The 19,794-nt window shown below is 52.1% G+C and overlaps 5 protein-coding genes across 5 annotated transcripts; 3 read left to right on the top strand and 2 right to left on the bottom strand.

Moving 5' to 3' along the window:
• Positions 1–905: 905 nt before the first annotated feature.
• TRIVIDRAFT_132890 (uncharacterized protein) lies at positions 906–3,342 on the top strand (the record flags this gene model as incomplete). The annotated part of the gene is made up of 4 exons (XM_014094404.1): positions 906–1,571; positions 1,610–2,346; positions 2,399–2,910; positions 2,990–3,342. Coding segments are annotated over 4 exons (2,268 nt in total), but the record flags the coding sequence as incomplete, so codon positions are not given.
• A 514-nt stretch (positions 3,343–3,856) lies between these two features.
• TRIVIDRAFT_37922 (uncharacterized protein) lies at positions 3,857–5,780 on the bottom strand (the record flags this gene model as incomplete). Its single annotated transcript, XM_014094403.1, has 2 exons — positions 3,857–5,490; positions 5,561–5,780. Coding segments are annotated over 2 exons (1,854 nt in total), but the record flags the coding sequence as incomplete, so codon positions are not given.
• Positions 5,781–6,210: 430 nt separating this feature from the next.
• Positions 6,211–8,837, top strand: TRIVIDRAFT_38587 (uncharacterized protein; the record flags this gene model as incomplete). The annotated part of the gene is made up of 6 exons (XM_014094402.1): positions 6,211–6,354; positions 6,447–6,627; positions 6,697–7,667; positions 7,722–7,838; positions 7,894–8,649; positions 8,715–8,837. 6 exons carry the CDS (start codon positions 6,211–6,213, stop codon positions 8,835–8,837), a joined length of 2,292 nt encoding a protein of 763 aa, XP_013949877.1.
• A 295-nt stretch (positions 8,838–9,132) lies between these two features.
• TRIVIDRAFT_74371 (uncharacterized protein) lies at positions 9,133–11,529 on the bottom strand (the record flags this gene model as incomplete). Its single annotated transcript, XM_014094401.1, has 4 exons — positions 9,133–9,546; positions 9,612–10,942; positions 11,010–11,424; positions 11,506–11,529. The coding sequence occupies 3 exons, from the start codon at positions 11,173–11,175 to the stop codon at positions 9,511–9,513; spliced, it is 1,533 nt and encodes a 510-aa protein (XP_013949876.1).
• A 2,317-nt stretch (positions 11,530–13,846) lies between these two features.
• TRIVIDRAFT_56270 (uncharacterized protein) lies at positions 13,847–19,086 on the top strand (the record flags this gene model as incomplete). Its single annotated transcript, XM_014094400.1, has 5 exons — positions 13,847–14,293; positions 14,367–14,393; positions 14,449–14,530; positions 14,599–18,862; positions 18,930–19,086. The coding sequence occupies 5 exons, from the start codon at positions 13,847–13,849 to the stop codon at positions 19,084–19,086; spliced, it is 4,977 nt and encodes a 1,658-aa protein (XP_013949875.1).
• Between the last annotated feature and the right edge of the window lie 708 nt (positions 19,087–19,794).

Below are 19,794 nucleotides of genomic sequence, written 5' to 3'. Positions count from 1 at the left end.
TACCTAGTACTAAGGTACACAGGTAGGTCGGCTGATGCCGCGGTCTGAAAGTCAATCGAATACACAGCCAATCAATGACTTCCAAGTTGTTAGCCATTAGGAGCTGACTATAAGTTGAACAACTTATAAAAGGTTTGCGCCACTAGGAACAGCTGAACAATCTCATCAAATCAAGTTTTTAATTACTATGGGTATTACTAGGCAGAGTTGGTATGCATCGAATTTAGTACATTTTCCAACAAAATTTAGGTACATAGGTAGGAAAAAAGAAAAGGTACGAATTCACATGATTGTAGACTACAACTTCCAGGGTCAGGGTTAATACATGGGTGCAGAAAAAGGAAGGGGGAAAAAGAAAGGAAAAATAAAGCGGCAGTCCAACGACGTCACAGCCTTATGCTTAGCTTTTGTTTAGCGAAGAGCACGCAAACGCGTTCTGCAGCAGCCCCACCTCTTCCCATTGAAGAAAGGGCAGAACAACATCCCTTCAATACGGCGTCTGAGAAGCGTTCGAGGCTCCCTTTTGCGTGTTTCTGGCAGCCTCTTTGATTTATTTCCTTTCTCTACTCCCTTATAACTTCCCTCTTCCCTCAATAATGCCAGCTCGTGAATGATCGCCAGCTCTCCATGTCCTCGTCCGCGTTCCTCGACGCCTTGGAAGACGCGTCGCGTGCGCGGTCCGGCATCTTGACGCCCACTTCCGAAGGTAGCTTGAACCGCCATGAAGCTTCTTCGCCGCGCCGCGATGCGAGGAAATCGGGGGTGGTCGTCACCATGGAGCAGCTGCTCAAGCCGTCGATTGCTGTAAAGGTGAATCAGGCTCCCAGGTCTGATATTGCCGGGTTTGCTGACTTGTTTTTCACTTTCCATAGCCGCATCCGCCTAATTTACATGTTCCGCCCCGCGTTCTGCATCCGTTGATGCTTCTGCCTCGCGAACACCTGCCGCTGGCGTATATAGACTTTGCAGCTTCCAACGGCGATTTCCCGCAGTCTCGGTTTTACGAATCCTACATCCACATCCTCGATCTCGAAAGTCGACTGGGGCCTGCGCCCATTGTGCTCATTGCGCGCAATGAATTGAGGGGCACCACCTATGCCTTGGAGCGACAGTCCAATGGGCTGTACGTGCTTTGCAAGCTGGCGTCATGGGCAGACTTGGAGAGTCTGGCGCAAAAGGCTACCGCTGTTAGATATGAGCGCCTTTCTCCCTTGAAGGCGGAGCGAGTCGAGCGCCCCGATATCGAAGCGCTTACAACCCCTCAGCTGCATGTCGAGCAGAAGAAGAAGAGGGCTGCCATCGAAGCTATCCAGTCTCAAATGAGGAAGCGTGTGAGATCACAGTCTGTTTCGACTGTTGGAAATTTGACCAAAGAGGAAGAATCGCTGGAACCCGAATCCTTATTGTCGCAGCTGCCATCACCAGACATGAGCTTGGAACAGGTTCCGCTGCCGGGATCTGAGGACCAAACCAATCCCGCTCCCATAATTCAGGGCGCAGATGATATTTTTGATAGCATCAGAACTCATTATTTCGATGCGCTGTACAAGTCCATGGTATGTTGCCTATACGTACGGACCTCTAGTGCTGTTGACGGTTGCTCACACAGACGCAGGGATCTCTTGCGTACTTTGCCAAAGGACCACTATCACGAGCTCGATCGACTTTCCACTTGGACCTGGAATCTAACTTGGACATGGCCGATCTGATTGAATTCTTAAAGAGTCTAATCCTCACAACCGTTCAGATCGACAAAAAGTATCGCGAAACAATCCCCGAAATTATTACCAAGCTCAAGGACCGTGTTGAGAGTTCCGATGAAGGCCGCAAGCGCAAGCGCAAGCCCAAGAGGATGAAGCTTGGTAAAAGTGGATTGTATCCGCTGGAAGATGAGAGCGTCATGCGGTGGTGGGCAGCGAACAAGCCGGAACCGAACGATGAAGCTGCCATCGTCTCGTCACAAGTCAAGTCTCATGTTTCTATCTTACGAACGAGGGAGACCAAGCTGCAAATGATACTCATCATGGAGATCCTTGCCTTGGAACCCCTCAAGGCTGCTGGTGAAAGCGGCGAGGCAAGTCTGCCCACTTTACCTGGGGCTGCCGATTCTGGAGACCTGCTGGAGAATGCCCTGCATCCTCAGCCAAAGAAGAGGAACAAGCACAATCTTCCGGTGCTGCTTGATGTCCACGCCGATCGGCTAACTATCTGGCAATCAACGGCGAGCGACGAGCAGCTGCTGCTTGAAGACGCCCCATCTTTGCAAACACCACTGGATGGCGGCCTAGAAAAGAAAGCATCGTCTGAACCTCTGAGAGACTTTTGCGTCGATGTTATTATGCCTTTGTAAGACTTGATATCGAATCCTCGAAATAATTGGACACTGACCCTGGTTTAGCTTTTCTGCACGCTTGCCTGATCTTTGCGACTCAATTAACCGCAAGTTGGGAGGTCCTGTGATCATAGCCCCGGCGAAGTCTAGGTCTATGAAGAAACCTTCCGGCATGCGAGACCAGAGACCTGGTGCTGCAGCTAAGCGGCCTCAACCCCCGAATGCCCGGAAGACATTGCAGCGGGCCCTCTCCACGGAACAGCAGAACCGAAGAAGTATTTCAAGGGGTCCCAGTAATGCCATTGCTCTTTTGCGATCAGCCACCTCCACTACCCTTCCGACCATTAAGCGGGAGAGCTTGGATCTATCAGGGCCCATGTCATTGCTTCCCGACTCTCACAGAAGGAACCATTCTCTGTCTCGAAGCAGCAGCATGAATAATCTGTTTGATGCCAGAGCCAGTAAAAAGGCCGAGGTAGACGCTGAGCTTAGAGAGGCCATTTCAGCCCTGAGGAAGCCTAACCGCGAGGTTGTAAGCAAGGCAATGGCCGAGGCAGATGAGCGTAGAACGTCGGCCAGTTTAGCCACCAAGAGTAATTCAAGCCTCCCCCAACTTGAGAGGTGTGCAGCATGAAAATGCTAACGAGATACTTTTAGAACTGAAAAGGGCACCCCCGAGGAGCAACCCAGCTTCAGCTATTCAGGTCAAGGCCACACCAGCAAACAATCGGTTCAAGAACATGATGCCTGCCAAGCTGGCAGAGGGTCAAAAATTCTCAGAGAGCTTTGATGAATTAATCCCCCCTTCCAGCGTGACGGCCTTTGTTCCATCTACAGGGAAACGGCCTACTCTCAGGGAGCTGTATAAGCGCAGCCCATCTCCCGTGACAGATGCAATAGGCGATACACCGACAAAGACTTCGGCCAAGCCCAGCTTCATACGCCGACCTGTGAATGAACAGCCAGCATATCCCCCTTCCTCCCCCGCCGTACAGAGAACGCGGGCGCCTGGAGATTTCGTTATAACGGATAGCGTGGTTAAACCTGCGAGAACCATATATGATGCTCCCGACTTGATGGAGACGCCTATCAAGAAAACTACGCAGCAGCGGCTTGATTTATATGCGACCCCTCAGACGAAGTCGCAGGAGTCAAAGGGGAAGAGCGTGTCTATTTTTGAGAGACTTGGATGGGATGACGACTTTGATGATTTATGAGATGGGAAATTTCTTATGCATTCTGGCGAGCCTAGTGATTACGTGCATTATACTATTATATCCCTGGGGTGTTACTGTATGGAATGTTGATGACTTTTGGTTTTCAGTGGGAAAGAAAACGCAGGGCGTGTGGCAACGGCGTTATTAAGCATGATGGTACAATAACATGGAAACAAGTATTTATTACACATGGGCACCATGCCCATGTAGGCATTATTTTGTGTACATCATTATTAGCATGGTGGGAGCAAGATGGGGCGTGAGGTTGGAAAAGAAGGAGAAAATGTGAAAAGATGTGTAGCTAAATTCAAGCGGCGGCTGCCAAGGGCTCTACTATCATGGTTGGTAAATCTCCAATGTCGACGTGCTCCTGTGATCCCAAGTCGACAACCCGTATGGCTTCAAGACCAACGACGCCCTCTCCTAATGCCAGAAACTGCAGCTCCACGACGTGGCATGCGCCTGGCGCCACAGGGCCAACGCGTGTATCGGCACTGAGACAGATAAGCTCCGTTGTTTCGAGCGTGGCGCTCTTCTGCAATGCGTGGATCACGTTCTCGTCCAGCACTGCGTCTGCGATTTCCTTGTCTCCGCGGCGTCGGCCGCTGCTGGACGGGGGACGGATTGGCCGCACTTCGTTGCGTCGGCGCTTGGGCACGGCGACGAGGGCGAGTTTGCGCGGTGGGCGGCTATTGGCCTTGTCGGAAGAGCGGTTGACGACGTAGACGGTCCAGGAGAAGATGTCGCCTGGGTGGACGGGGGTTGAGGGCGCGGTGAAGGACATGGTGATGCCGAGGTCGGGTATGGAGGCCTCGGTGCGGTTGGTGGACGCTTCGAGCGTGGGCAGGGAGTCTGGACGGATGGCTGAGGGGGATTTTAGGTGTGTGATGACCTGGGCCACACTGCCGATGGAGAGCTGCGTCGGACGGTGGGCGCGCTGGATGCCGGATTCCGACGCCGTGCCGAAGCTAGGGTTGACGGGCAGGGAGAAGTCGAGGGCAGTGGTCCAGCTCATGGTAAGGCTGGGGGTGCAGACACCCGGCACGACGAGAACGGAGGCGGCGATGGAGATTTCAAGGCTTCCCGAGGTGTCTCTGGGGAGGGTGGTCTCGGTTTGCTGGGGCTTGATATGATAGAGAAGCGTGATATGGTCGTGCGAGACACAGCTGAGGGGAAGGCTGAGACCGGCTTCGTCATTCAGATTCTCAACAGTGCCGTTAGGGGATGAAAGCCGGATGCTGTTCAGGAGAGCCTCGCATTCGAAGTGGGAAGTGAAGTCGATTTCTAGGAGGGCGACGATGCTTCGGCTCAGGGGTATCGTGTTAGGGCGAGAGAAGCGTATTCTCGTGTGCAGAACCGGGAAGACCTTGATGCTCAGTTGCGGCAGCGTCCGGAGGCGCGTCATGAAGTCCTGCTGCCGGGTGACGGGGGCCACTCTCGATACTCGCAGCGCCGACAGCCGCGGCTTGACGCCGTTCAGGGCAAAATCGTTGTTAAAAGACTCAAGCAGGTTGAAGCCCGACGGCATCCCGCTTGTGAGATAGCCGACGTCCGGGGCAACGGGCTCGGTCCAGAGATCCGGGTCGAGGCTCGCGGATGCTGAGAAGACGACCGCAGGGCTGTGAAGGCGCATCCGGGGCCTTACGAGGAGCACGGGTAGCTTCCACATGGCATACACATACCGCGGCGGCTCTTCCTCCTCCTCCTCATCCTCGACATCGCTCCCGTCTTCCCTCTTGTCTTCGATGATGAACGGCTTCTTTGTCTCCTTCAACCTCCCGCTGAAGATGCTCTCCGAAGAGTTGGGGGAGTCGCGGCCAGGGAGAGCGCCATTGGCCACCTGGGCTTCTAACGATATACTTATTCTGCTAAGATGGTAGTCCAACTCTTTCCGCGGGAGCCATGGTGTCTTGAGAACCAGCAAGACATCGACAGTTTCATCTTCATGTGAGTCCATGTTAGTGACCAAACTTCATGAGCGGTGAGGTATGCGCTGGCAGTAGTTCCGTACCGAAAAATAACGTGTCTCTCTGCTCTATCAATTCGGATATAGTCTTGGAGCCGTCAAAGCCTTCAAGAGCTTTTTCCAAATCAATGTTGGTCTCAGCCGGTACGAGATATGTCAGGTAAGAGTTGTTGATGAGGTCAGTTGCCGCATTGGTGGTGGATATGGTTAGTTGAACAGGAGGCAGCTGTCCAGGCGTGGAGGGATTGCGATCTGACATGACGGAATAAAAAAAGGAAAAACAGGAGATTAGGTAGTTGTACTCTCATAAATATAATAATAATACCATGAATTATAAGAATAATACAATAGTAATAACAGGCAGTAGGTACTAATAATGAAATGACCAGCTCACTTAGATTCCACTACAGTAAGCTCCAGCGTTGACAGACTCGCTCCAGCTGCAGCCCCCCGGTTGTGCGGAACCCGGTTAGTTGCATACGAACTCCCCGAGGTGGTCCGTGCGCTGGAACGATGCGTGTCTCGCGCAATTGCTGCACCCAAGCTTCGCTCAAAATTTTGGTACAACGCAGCTTCAGGCCAGCATCGCTTTCGCCATCAACGTCGCCTGCGCTCATTGAGACGCGCCCAAGACCTTGATCGCGAGCATCATTTCCTCTGCGACGCTTCAGGGCACAATTTCCAGCGCCTGCAGGATGAACGGCTTCGCGCCTCCTTTCCCCCAGCCGGCTTCGGCCTGGCAAGAGCACAAGACGCCTGAAGGCCGAGCCTACTATTACAACAATGTTACCAAGGTGACGCAATGGACCAAACCGGAGGAGATGATGAGCCCGGCAGAGGTGAGTTGTGGCTTTCTTTCTCCAGTGTCTTCAAACCGCTGGTTACTCAACTCGAGTCCAAACGGTGCTAAAGTTGTTTCGTTTTCCCACAGCGCGCTCTGCAGTCCCAACCATGGAAAGAGTATACCGCAGAAGGGGGTCGCAAGTATTGGTACAATACCGAGACGCAGCAGAGCTCTTGGGAAATGCCTGAAGCATACAAAAAGGCTCTAGGTTCGACTGGTGGGCCGAGCAACCCCGTTCCCCAGACTACTCCATACACGCAGGGCGGCGGTTATCCAGCTACAGGACACGACTATCAACGCGATTCGCGCGATTCTCGCGATGCCCGTGACGCTCGAGAACCCTTCCCCGAATCTCGCCAGTTGACGTATGGAAATGAATCCAAGTCACAGCAAGCCTTCGTCCCCGCCACGAATGACCCAGAATATGCCACTCTCGAAGAGGCCGAGGCAGCCTTTGTTAAACTGCTGAAACGAAGCGGCGTCCAGCCGGACTGGACTTGGGAGCAGACCATTCGTGCCATTGCTCGGGATCCGCAGTTTCGGGCTATCAGGGACCCAAAAGACAGAAAAGAAGCCTTCGAGAAGTACTGCCAGGATGTCATCCTCCAAGACAAAGAGCGTGCCAAAGAGAGGCTGACCAAATTGCGTGGTGACTTCGAGACGATGCTGAAGCGGCACCCCGAAATCACCCACTACACTCGATGGAAGACGGCTCGACCCATGATCGAAGGAGAGACCATTTTCCGTTCCACCAATGATGAGGACGAGCGCCGACAGCTCTTTGAGGAGTATATCATCGGACTTAAGAAGGCTCACAAAGAACAGCAGGCTAGCCAGAAGAAGAGTGCCATGGACGGCCTGATCGACTTGCTCCCCAAGCTCAATCTCGAGCCTTACACTCGCTGGGCGGATGCTAGAGATATCATCTCTGCCACCCCGACTCTCCAAGAAAATGAAAAGTATAGAACCCTCAGTCAATTTGACATATTGACTGCTTTCCAAAATCACATGAAAGGTTTGGAGCGAGCCTTCATTGAGTCTAAACAGGAGGAGAAGAGTCGAAGATTCCGCAAGGAACGCAAGGCCAGAGATGCTTTCAAATCTCTACTAGATTCCCTCCGCAAAGAGGGCAAGATCAACGCCGGCACCAAATGGAGTCAGATTGTTCCTCTTATCGAGAGCGACGAACGCTACCTCAACATGGTTGGTCAGGTCGGATCTACCCCTCAAGAGCTATTTTGGGATGTGGTGGAAGAGGAAGAGCGGTCGCTTCGCGGCCCTCGTAATGAAGTACTCGATGTCCTCGAAGTAAGTTGTTTGGCTCAGCCTTTTTGATATGACACATACTGACTCGTTGGATAGGATAAGCGGTTTGAACTCACCCCAACTAGTGATCTTGAGGAGTTTCTGTCCATCATGAAAGATGATCACCGTACGGCTAACATTGATCGTGACACGCTCAAACTTATTTTCAATCGCGTAAGCCATCCGCTCTCTGGGTTCTTAGACCATGCTAACGTGCTTTCCCAATCAGCTGCGTGAGAAGCGCGCCTCGAAGCGCGAAGATGATAGACAGCCGGATCGACAGCAACGTCGGGCCATTGATGATCTTCGTGCGCATATTAAGCGTCTGGAGCCGCCAGTCACGCTGAGCGATACATATGAAAAGGTACGACCTAGACTACTGAAATCAGACGAATTCCAGGCCGTCACTTCGGAAGAATTCCGACGAAGTGCCTTTGAAAAACATCTCCGCAGGTTACGCGAGAAGGATGAAGCCGATCGTGCCTACCGACGTCACGAACGACCCTCTATGGAAAGAGAGGTTTCGAGACGTGAAAGAGACCGATCTCGTGGCGAACGTTCACATCGCGGTGGCGGGCGTGGTGGTCGGCGCAGCCGTAGTCCGGAGCCCGACGCATACGAGGCGGACCGGCGAAAGGCAATTGCTGAGCGTGAGCGAAACCATCGCAAGTCGACCATGGCAGAGAACCTCTTATCAACTGACCGTGGTCGTCTATCGCCGCCGCCATCACGCCGTGAGCGCGATCGTGAACGCGACCGAGATCGAGACCTTGACCGTCCCGCTCGTCCAAGGCGCGATGACGACGCTTTCTATGACCGCGAGCGTAGAGACCGGGAAGACGAGAGAGAGCGTCTCTACCGCCGTCGCGCTGATCGAGGTTCGTATGATGAGCTCCCCTATGGAGATGAACGCCCAGCAGCCCCTCGACGCCGTCGACAAGAAGAGGAAGACGATTACGCCCGTCGGGATTCCAGGGATTCAAAGGTACGTGTACAATCACCCTCATCCACATTCAAATTAAAGCCCCATCATTCTCACACTTCACACAGAGACTCAGGAGAGATCGATCACGTGAGCGCACCCCCCCTCGTGATGGACGTCAACGCAACAGGTCCCCAGAACCAGCCAAGGATGTTCGAAGCGGCAGTGAAGAGGGTGAGATTGAAGAATAATCGAGTCCTCAAGCCCGATTGCTCTCACACTCTGCTCTTGTCTGGCCAGTAAGCTTTTGCTCTTGTTGCCGGCTGTTTCCGCCACCGTTTTTTTTTTTTGCCCCCCTTCTCCGGAATGTAAGAAAATTATGTAGCTTTTTTACACATATGACTAGATCTGAACGTCGTAGTCAGGACAGGCTTGTTTACGAGAATTGCTTCGCTTAATTCATGTAGTTGAAAAAAGAAAGTGCTTACTGTGATTCTCTCCTTTCTCTCATCTTCACACGCCCCCATTGTGCTACGTTAATAATCTAGTTTTGTAACGATCCAAATCAATTTCTTTTATTCTGTAACTTGACAGGTAGCTATGAAGAGTTTCCCGCGAGGTAGGAAACTTGACGACAGTCATCCTGCTTGATCCATTGTCCCTCTATCTGCGGATGCGCTCTGGGTCGACGGTACACACGTGTAGCGTACCGCCATCAAGCATTTCCGCAGGACCAGACAACAGGGGATAGGCTGCCGTCGCCATTGTCATTCATCTGGGTCGTCATCCTCGCCGACGCCGTCAATCTGTAGTCCAACCTCATGGCCGTCTCCACCATCTCTGCGAATTACAAGCGGAGTACAAGAATGGATACCACAAATGTCTGGAAATGCATCACGTTGGTTCTGATCGTGGCTGCCCTTTTCAGGCACTTTCCTCGGGCTTCTCCTCCAAGAAGAACTGTAAAATGGAAACATTAGCATCGGAGCGTTAGAAACACACAAAGTTAGATCCATGTCACTTACGAAGTTGCCGCTCATCTTTTGTTCCTGGTCCAGCTGAGAGCCAAGCTTGTTGATACGAGGACGGAAGTTGCTTGGGTCACGACGGAAAGTGACATCCAGGTTCTTCAAGAAGGTGTTGCAGCCAGTGAGAAGAGACTCGGGTCTGTTGGCGTGAGAGTCAATACCGGGCTTACCGTCGAAGACAATGACACGATCGGCGAGATAGGTGGCCATGATGAAATCGTGCTCGACGATAAAGGCAGTCTTCTTGGAGTGCATGATGAAACGCTTGATGACTCGAGAGGCGATAATACGCTGCTCGGAGTCAAGATAGGCAGAGGGCTCATCAATGAGGTAGATATCAGCAGGCATGCCCAGGGAAAGAACAATAGCAACACGCTGCAATTCACCACCGGACAGGTTCTTGACTTCCTGATCAATGAAATCATCGAGCTTGAGAGGCTTGACGACGTCAGTCTGGAACTGAGGAGACAGGAAGGCCTGCTTGATTTTCTTGAAGAACAGCTGGCGAACAGTACCCTCGAACTTGGGAGTAATGGTCTGGGGCTTCATGCTGATCTTCATGTCAGGAACAGAGCTCCTGCCATCAGGCTTGAGGGCACCAGCAAGAAGACGACAGAAAGTGGTCTTGCCAGTTCCGTTCTCTCCCATCATGACGATGATCTCAGAATCAGTGAACTCTCCCGCATCGATGCTGAGCTTGAAGTTACCGAGCGTCTTTTCCATCTTGGGGTAGTTGAAGGCACGGGACTTGTCAATGGCAAAGTCATCGGTAGCCTCGGCGAGACGGAACTGAAGAGACTCGTCACGGAATCGCAAGTTCTCCGTGGGGATGTGACCATCCAAGAAGATGTTGATACCTTCACGAACGGAGTGAGGCATGGTGACGACACCATAGATGGCGGGCTTTCCGTAGAGAACGCAGACGTAATCGGAGAGGTAGTCAAGAACAGACAGATCGTGCTCGACGACAATGACGTAGTCATCATCACGGAGCAGCGAACGGATAATCTTGGCAGCACTCAGACGCTGCTTGACATCGAGATACGAAGAGGGCTCGTCAAACATGTAGACATCGGCCTTCTGGACGCAGACAGTACCAATGGCGAAACGCTGAAGCTCACCACCAGAGAGCAGGGTGATGTCACGGTCCATGATGTGGTCCAGCTCGAGGACGCTGGTCACTTGGTCCATGTTGCCGAGCGAGGAGCGGCTCTGCAGAAGAGCTCGAACGCTCTTCTCAGGGCCGCGGACAGCCTTGGGGATTTGGTCAACATACTGGGGCTTGACAACAGCCTTGAGGTCGTCCTCCAGAAGCTTGGTGAAGTAGTCTGAGTTGATGTTAAAAATACGGCTTGGGTAATGAAGCTTATCCTGGGTGGGATCTCATCTACTTACTCTGGAGTTCGGAACCACGGAAGTACTTGATGACATCCTCCCAGTCAGGGGGGTTGTCGTGGCGGCCCAAGTTAGGCTTGAGCTTTCCGCTGAGAATCTTCAGCGCGGTACTCTTACCAATACCGTTGGTTCCGACGAGACCAAGAACCTGGCCAGGTCGCGGCATGGGCAAACGGTGGAGCTTGAAGCTGTTGGGACCATAGCGGTGGGTGACCTGGCTCTCGAGGTTGGTGGGCAGGTTGATGATGGTGATGGCGTCGAAGGGGCACTTCTTGGGGCAGATACCGCAACCGATACACAGCGACTCGGAGATGAAGGCAAGGCGAGACTCAGGAGTGACTTCGATACAGAGCTTTCCACTGCGAACCACAGGGCAGGATTTCTTGCACTCCTGACGACACTTGCGAGGACGACACTATTCGGAGAGGCCATGGTCAGCAAACCTGGCTGATAGCGGGGTGGTCGGCGGGGTATGCAGAATTTCATCGTGACTCACTTTGTCAGTGTTGACAATGGCAATACTAGAAGCCGTCAGTTAGCAACACGTCCAAGATCCCAAGCCGTGACACGACACGACAGCTGATAGAGCAAAGGCTAATTAATATATCTCGTCGCTGGTACATACCGGGTGAGCTTGTCCGCCATGATGAAGACTGTCTGTCGGATGACCGTCTAGGGTAGCAATGGATTCGACTCGGTGGCCCCCGTAAGAGCTGCAAATCTCAGCTGCGAACTGTTGGACAGGATCTGCAACGAGGCGGTGGCGCGCGTGAAGCTGAGCTGGATCGTGCAAAGCAAAAAGGAAAAATCAGACGGGGAGAGTGGGCAACTTTTAGCTCTGGACAGCAAGGTGTGTGGTCATCAATTTTTCTCGCCCTGTGAATGGCGGGGCAGGGCAACTGGGGTGGAGGCCTTTCTGGGGAAGGGCAGCTGGCTGGATGTTAGCTGTGGCGCTGGAGAGATGTACCTGCGCTGCGGATTTAGCGGGCAAAGGGACCTTGAATGAGTTGTGGCGCTATCTTGTCAGTACTGTAGTATCAAGATCTGACAGGATCCGAGTTAGGTATCATGCAGAAGCTCTTCTTGGAGCATTGAAGATTCCCAAGTGCCTAAACAACCTACAAAGGAACATCAAGTCAAGGACAAAAGCCTGGTAGAAATCAGTTTCGCAACAGATCCACAATAAAAGTGTGTATTGAGTGTTCCATACAGATGCTCGTCGCCTGCAGATTTGTAAACTCCATCCACTTGGGCTTTGTTCTGGTGATACCAAAAGTTTGAATCTGGCACGCATGAATGAACCCAAACTCCCATTCGATGATTATTCCTCTTCCTCCTCCTCCTCCTCCCTCTGCATTTAGCTTTATTTAATTTCTATATGTCACTTTTCGTCAACACAATTGCCTCATAATTTATTGTTTTGTTTTTTCTGCAGATGAACACCATAACACCACAACACCAGTTGATGACTGGACATCTTGTGGCCGGGCCACCACGATGAGAGTAATTGCGAAGCTTCCTGCGAAAACTCGGCGCCCTAATATGAAGAAGAGCCTTCAAGTTGAGCCTTTCATGGTCCTTATGTACAATTACTGTGTTTACTATCTAGTGGCGGTATTGATAGTTCCCACACGGGACTTTTACAGCCTCTGGTATCTACGCGCGACTCAATATCGTGAGCCTTGTTCAGCCTTTTTTCTCTGTTTCCATATCAACATAGCCCGAAGTAAATAATAGGAAAGCACAATAGAATTAGTCGCTCTTGAATCAGGTGCTTGTATGGGGACTATAAAGCTTGGGGCATCCCCCCCAACCTTACACTTTAAGCTGCTTACACCTGCAATTGACTCTTCTCTCACTTTGGGATCATAACGCTTCCAAAGTGCATTCAGCAAAGACCACAAATTTAAACCAACAATACACAATCAATATCCACATTCTATTGAACTTCTACCGAAATTCCATACCTATTTCCCTTATATCTTCAGAAGCTCTGCCTCTGGCGATTTTCGCAATTTCTGACATTGTCAGAAGATATAGCACCCCAGAGGCAGAAATTCCAAGGTTCTGAGGTTGCGAGCGCCAGCCAGCCACGTGACTGCAGCAGTCTCTAGTGGCTTCAGCAGTCAGCAGAGCGCCAAACCACCCCAACAGGGCTTGGCTTGGGTACAAACACGCCGGCCGAGCCTTCGGCCCTCCGCCCCGTTGCCTCCAATTCTTTCCTGCCTCTCTCCACCAGCGCATTTTTGTCACCTCCGGCCGTCTCTCGACACCTCAACCCTCGTGGCCCTTCCGCCCACCGGAACATCGCCAGACTCGCCCGAACGAGCCTGTGGGCTCCCGTCATTCATTCTAGTGCCACGGGTCATTGATTGATCACTGGTAAGTCGCTGTCGTCTCCTTGCACTCGCTGTTGCCGCCCGCAGCCCTGTGGCCTTGCATCTTGCCCGCTGATCCAGCCACGACTCGACCCGAACGCGTCCATGGACCGGCTCTCCGGGGCCCGGATCAAGGCAAGATGAGGTTTGTTTCGATGGAATTGGCCGCTGCCGGTGATGCCGATGCATCCAGAGCCCTCAGATGGGCTCCCGGGCGGTGGCCAAGTCTCCAATTGCTGGTGCCGACGTCTCTCAGCCTTGCGAGCACTTACACACGTGGGATGCCTTGGATTCGCATTGCTTCACGATTCCAAAGCAGTATTGCTTCTCAGGCTGATGATCGCGTGTCGCCAACTTGTTCTCTCACCGCCTCTTCTCTGGGGCGGACGCGTAACCTGGATTTCATGGTGCTAACTGCCGTCGGTTCTGTAGGAGTCCCATCTTCGCGATACCACCATCATGTCCTCTCCCAGCGAGGGGGACCCCTCCAACGGGAATCTGTCGCCGGACGACTCCATGACTTTCTCAGCTGCCGCAGACCAACAGGGAAACGAAAGCGACATCTCGGAAGGCCTGGATGCTCCCAACAGCCCCTCTGAACACCCATCTCCCTCCGATCCCGAAGCTTCAAACGATGAGGCTACGAACCACGCAGAAGTCGGCCATGCCATGTCAGAAAGTGAAGAATCGAGTGTAGCTGACGCGTCAGACGATGGCGACTTCGATATGCAAGCCACCTCGCCCTCCCAGCATGGCAATGACGAAGAAGACGAGAATGAAGACGAGGACGACGTCACAGCTGGCCGAGCCAGTTCTTCAGAATCAGCTCGAGCGGCCAAGCGAAAAGCTCCGGTCGAAGATGAATACATGAAGGCCAATCCCGAGCTCTATGGTCTTCGGAGAAGTGTATGACCCTTTCCACTTGAAGCTGTCCCCGCTCTATTTCTTTTGATCTCGAGTGCTGACCTCCTTGTTCCAGACTCGACCCCGAGAGCAACGTAAAATAGTATGTCACATGTCCATCTGAAATGCCTTGTCGCATCATGTATTAACCAAGCCAGATCGAATCAGAATCAGAATCAGATGTTGCGCCAGCCAATCGTCGTCAGAATAAACGCCGGCGCGTTGGGAGCTCCCATGCTTGTGAGTCTTGACGCTCCCCCATGCCTTCTCATTCCCGTCGGCATTTGAACTAACCGAACCGATTGTAGCTTCAAAAAGGGGAACGCCCGTACTACCGGCTTCGACCAATGATTCCGACTCTGATTCTTCAACATATGGCGGAGCTCGCGCAAAGAGCCAACAGAAAAAGGCAAGGCAACAGCGCGAGATGCAACCCGCCTTGGCCCTTGCCGAGAAGCGGTGGTCAAACCGCCGTGCGGCGCAGCAAGTACAAGAAGGCGCATACGAAGAGAGTGATGTCGATGAAGAAGATGAAGAAGATGCGGAACTTGCTGCGTCTTACTACGTCGATGACTATGTCGATAACTCGCCTTATATCGAAAAAGTTGTCAAGCATAGGCTCAGAGATGGGCACGAGCTTACCTACGATTCGACCCGCAGTGACTTTGAGTACTTCATCAAGTGGCAGGGAAAATCCCACCTACATGACACATGGGAGCTGCTTGATTCTCTTCGCAATGTCCGCGGCTTTCGCAAGGTTGAAAACTACTTTAGAAAGTTTGTCGACCAGGAGCTTGACATTCGCTTTGGAGACGACATCCCCCCAGAGACAAAAGAGCAGTTTTTCCTCGATCGTGATCGAGACGAGGAAGCTCTTGAAGACTATACAAAGGTTGAACGCGTCGTCGCTGTCCGGGATGGCGATGAGGGCGATGAGTACTACGTCAAGTGGAAAGGACTCACCTACGAAGAATGCACCTGGGAGGCCGCATCAGAGATCAGCACTCTGTTCCAGGACAAAATCGATCAGTATATCGACCGAACTTCAAGATCTTGGCTGTCTGACCGAAAGGAGACGAGCCTAGACACCCGCTCCAAGATGACCAAGTTGGAGAAGCAGCCCGACTTCATTGTCGGCGGCGAGCTTCGTGAATTCCAGTTGAAGGGCCTCAACTTCCTGTGCCTCAACTGGACTCGCGGCAACAATGTCATTCTTGCCGACGAAATGGGTCTGGGTAAGACGGTCCAGACTGTCTCGTTCCTCAGCTGGTTGCGCAATGCCAGGCGCCAAGAAGGACCATCTCTTGTCGTTGCTCCGCTCAGTGTCATCCCAGCTTGGTGCGACACATTCAACAATTGGTCACCAGACATCAACTACGTGGTATATCTTGGACCAGAGGATGCTCGAAGCATCATCCGCGAGAACGAGCTTATCATCAACGGCAATCCAAAGAAGCCAAAGTTCAACGTCTTAGTTACTTCTTACGAATTCATTTTGCAGGACTGGCAATTCCTACAATCCATCAAGTGGCAGGTCTTGGCCGTCGACGAGGCGCACCGTCTGAAGAATAGCGAATCTCAGCTATACCAGCGCCTAGTGGGCTTTGGTATCCCCTGCAAGATTCTCATTACCGGAACCCCGATCCAGAATAACTTGGCCGAGCTGTCTGCCCTCCTCGACTTTTTAAATCCCGGGAAAGTGACCATCGACGAGGACTTGGACTCGCTCTCCGCCGCAGATGCCCAAGAGAAACTGCAGGAGCTTCATCGGTCCATTGCCCCATATATCCTACGACGCACAAAGGAGACAGTCGAGTCCGACTTGCCACCCAAGACGGAAAAGATTATCCGAGTTGAGCTTTCGGATGTGCAGCTGGACTACTATAAGAACATTCTTACGAGAAATTATGCGGCCCTGTGCGATGCTACAAACGGGCACAAGAACTCTCTTCTTAACATCATGATGGAGTTGAAGAAAGTCAGCAACCACCCTTACATGTTTCCCGGAGCAGAGGAGAGGGTTCTGGCCGGTAGCACGCGTCGCGAGGATCAAATCAAGGGCCTGATTGCAAGCAGTGGCAAGATGATGTTGATTGACCAACTGCTGTCCAAGCTGAAAAAGGACGGACACAGGGTTCTGATCTTCAGCCAGATGGTCAGGATGCTGGATATTCTAGGTGACTACCTTTCTCTCAGAGGGTACAAGTTCCAGCGACTCGACGGCACCATCGCAGCGGGCCCGCGACGCATGGCCATCAACCATTTCAACGCAGAGGATAGCGAGGATTTTTGCTTCTTGCTCTCAACTCGTGCAGGTGGTCTTGGCATCAACCTTATGACTGCGGATACCGTCATCATTTTTGATTCTGATTGGAACCCCCAAGCAGACCTGCAAGCCATGGCTCGAGCTCATCGTATCGGACAGAAGCGGCCGGTCAACATTTACCGACTTGTATCCAAAGAAACGGTAGAGGAAGAGGTTTTGGAACGCGCACGCAACAAGCTTCTTCTGGAATATCTGACCATTCAGGCTGGCGTCACTGATGATGGAAAAGCCAAGTTCAAAGAGGAGCTCAACAAGAAGGGCATCAAGATCGACGGCCCATCCACTTCGGAGGACATTCAGATGGTCCTGAAAATGCGATCGTCCAAGATGTTTGAGCAGAGCGGCAACCAACAGCGACTGGAGCAGCTCGACATCGACTCAATTCTGGAAAATGCCGAAATCACAAAGACAAAGGTTGACGACAAGATTAACCTGAGCAGTGGCGGTATTGACTGGGATAATTTTATGCAAATTACAGATGTCAAAGTAGATGATATCAACCTCGACTGGGACCAGATTATCCCGGCCGACAAACTCGCCGAGATCAAGGCGGAAGAAGAAAAGAAGCAACACGAGGATTATCTCGCAAAGGTTGCAGCTGAGAGTGCGCCGCGAAGAGCGGCAGTGAAGAGCCGCAACAAGGATATGGAGCGCGCAGACCGCCTGAAGAAGCGCCAGAGAGAGCAGCAACAAGAAGAGGAAGAGCAGCGCGCCTTCTTGGCAGACCCCAAACGCCCCCTGAACGATAAGGAACAGCGAAATCTGATCAAAGCCTACTTCCGGTTTGGTTCCATGGAGGATCGCAGCGCCGACATCATCCAGGAGGCTAAGCTTGGGGAGAGAGATCCCGATTTTGTCAAATCAGTCTTGGATGACTTTATCAAAGCTGCTCAGCAAGCCGTGGATGACAACAGCGCCAAGCTTGCCGAGGAAGAAAAGAAGATGGGCAAGACTTTGACAAAGAAGGACAAGAAGGCTGTGCTGATCGATTTCGGCGAGCTGAAAAAGGTCAACGCTGAGACTGCTATTGAACGGCCTAAGCAGCTGCAGCTTCTTCGCCAGGTGATTCGTGGTCATTCAGAGTGGAAAAATTTCCGGGTGCCTGACGCCACCAAAGCGGCCAACTATAGCTGCCCCTGGGGAGCCAAGGAGGATGCCATGCTTCTTGTTGGCATTGACAAGCACGGATTCGGCGCGTGGGCCCAGATACGCGACGATTCGGATTTGGACATGCAGGAGAAGCTCTTTTTGGAAGAGCACCGAGTGGGCAAAAAGGAGGAAAGATCCAAAGGCAATGATAAGCTTAAAGCTCCTGGCGCTGTTCATCTCGTGCGCAGATCAGAATATCTCCTTTCCGTTCTACAATCAAAGCACTCAAATGATCGGTCGGTTCAAAAGGCGGTGGAGAACCACCATCGCAACAACAAGAAGCTCCACGCAGTCAATGGCACTCGCGGCAGCAGCTCGACGACGGCCTCGACAGGTCTCAAAAGACAACGAGAACGAGAGAGGGACCACGGGTCGTCTGAACAGCGATCCCGGATTGCCGGAGAGGAGGGTGGATTGGCAAGACCTGATTTCAAGCGCAAGCACGCATCTCACGAAGACGCCCGCAGCCCCAAGCATCGGCGCTCTGAGGACCCGCGTCGGTCTAGCAAGGGAGTTGACGATCATCGCGACGGCCGTATAGAGAAGCGACGGCATCGTGAAGATGACGATCGCCGCCATGACAGATACCGTCGCGAGGAGTATCGCCGCGATGATTATCGGCGTGATGACCGTCGGGACGACCGCCGAGATGATTACCGCAGGGATGACCGCCGGGACGACCGTCGTGACCGGGACCGGGACCGAGAACGTGATCGTGATCGTGACCATCATCGTGACCGTGATCGTGACCACAACCGCGATCGGGATCATCACCATCACCGGGATCACCGAGACCGCGACCATGCAACCCGACACTTGGATGAGCGCAGGGTCAAGGCGCTCCGGAGGTTGGATGAGTTACGACGCATTGGTGATGATAAGGACCAAAGGGCCAAGGACAATGATGCTATGATTTGGTTCCTCTTGAAACCGGTGAGAGATAACTTTGAGAGAATTCTCTCAACCACCAAAGACAGCGTCAAGTCTAGCAAGGAGCGCGCAGCCATCTTTGGAGCTGAGCTGGTGGCCATTGGGTCGTTTCTCGACGAGAAGCTGCCGGCAACAGTCGCAGACGATCGTCTCAAAAACAACTTTTGGTAAGTGGTGGTAGACGATATTTCCAATATTCAACTCCTTTTTTCCCCTGCTAACTTTGGCATTCAGGGACTTCCTGGCGGCTCTTTGGCCTGTGGATGATACCAGCAAGAGCGTCACGGGTGATCGACTGAGCTCAATGTATCGTACGCTTCACGCTCGCAACAAGACGAAAAGTTCTGAGCCCAGTCCCGCAAAGCTCAACGGCACACACGCTGTTCGGTGATTGAAGAAGTAACGACTGAAACAAGCAAAAAAGGGGAAGTTGGTGTTTAGATTTGTTCTGCGACAAGTTTATAAAAGAAGAGCTTGACATTTATTTGCATCGTCTGGCGTTTGGTATTAGGTGGCATTATGGTTCAGTCACAAAAGACTCGGCTGCAACAACATACCCGGATTTGCATGGAAAAAGACACAAGACGACACGCGTTGAGGAGTTTGTTTATACCGGCCGGCCGGCTTGACGAAGACTTTGACGTCTCATCTCTGGTCTGCCTGCCGAGTTGATTTTGAGAATGTTGTATGTTTGGCTTGACTGTGATGAAGGGGGGAGAGGAGGAATGCTCCTTTTTGCTACCTTGTCCTTTTTCTTTCTACCTTTCGCATTTTATTTTTCTGACTTGTGTTTTTATTTTACTATTGGTGACAAGAGCTTGCTCATGTCGCCAGATGAGGGTACATGTTATACCAAACATTCTCCGGACATTGGACGGGGGGAAGGGGGGAGATGACGGATTTTTTTTTCTTTTTTTACGAATGTAATATGAGCGGCTATACGGCTTCTTTTATTTCCTCTCTTGTTTTTCCTCCCACCATGGGGGGCTTTTGCTTTTTTTTTTAAACCCTCCCTATCTTGTTCTACGGACAGTAATTAGAGGAGCGAGTTGAGCAAGTTGGCTGATGAGGACGCACAAGTTTGATAGTCACCAAGCCC

This window comes from Trichoderma virens, assembly GCF_000170995.1.
Source record: "Trichoderma virens Gv29-8 chromosome Unknown TRIVIscaffold_92, whole genome shotgun sequence".
NCBI classification, from domain to species: Eukaryota; Fungi; Ascomycota; class Sordariomycetes; order Hypocreales; family Hypocreaceae; genus Trichoderma; species Trichoderma virens.
Note: the sequence above shows the minus strand (reverse complement) of the source record. Positions and strands in the feature narration are given on the sequence as shown.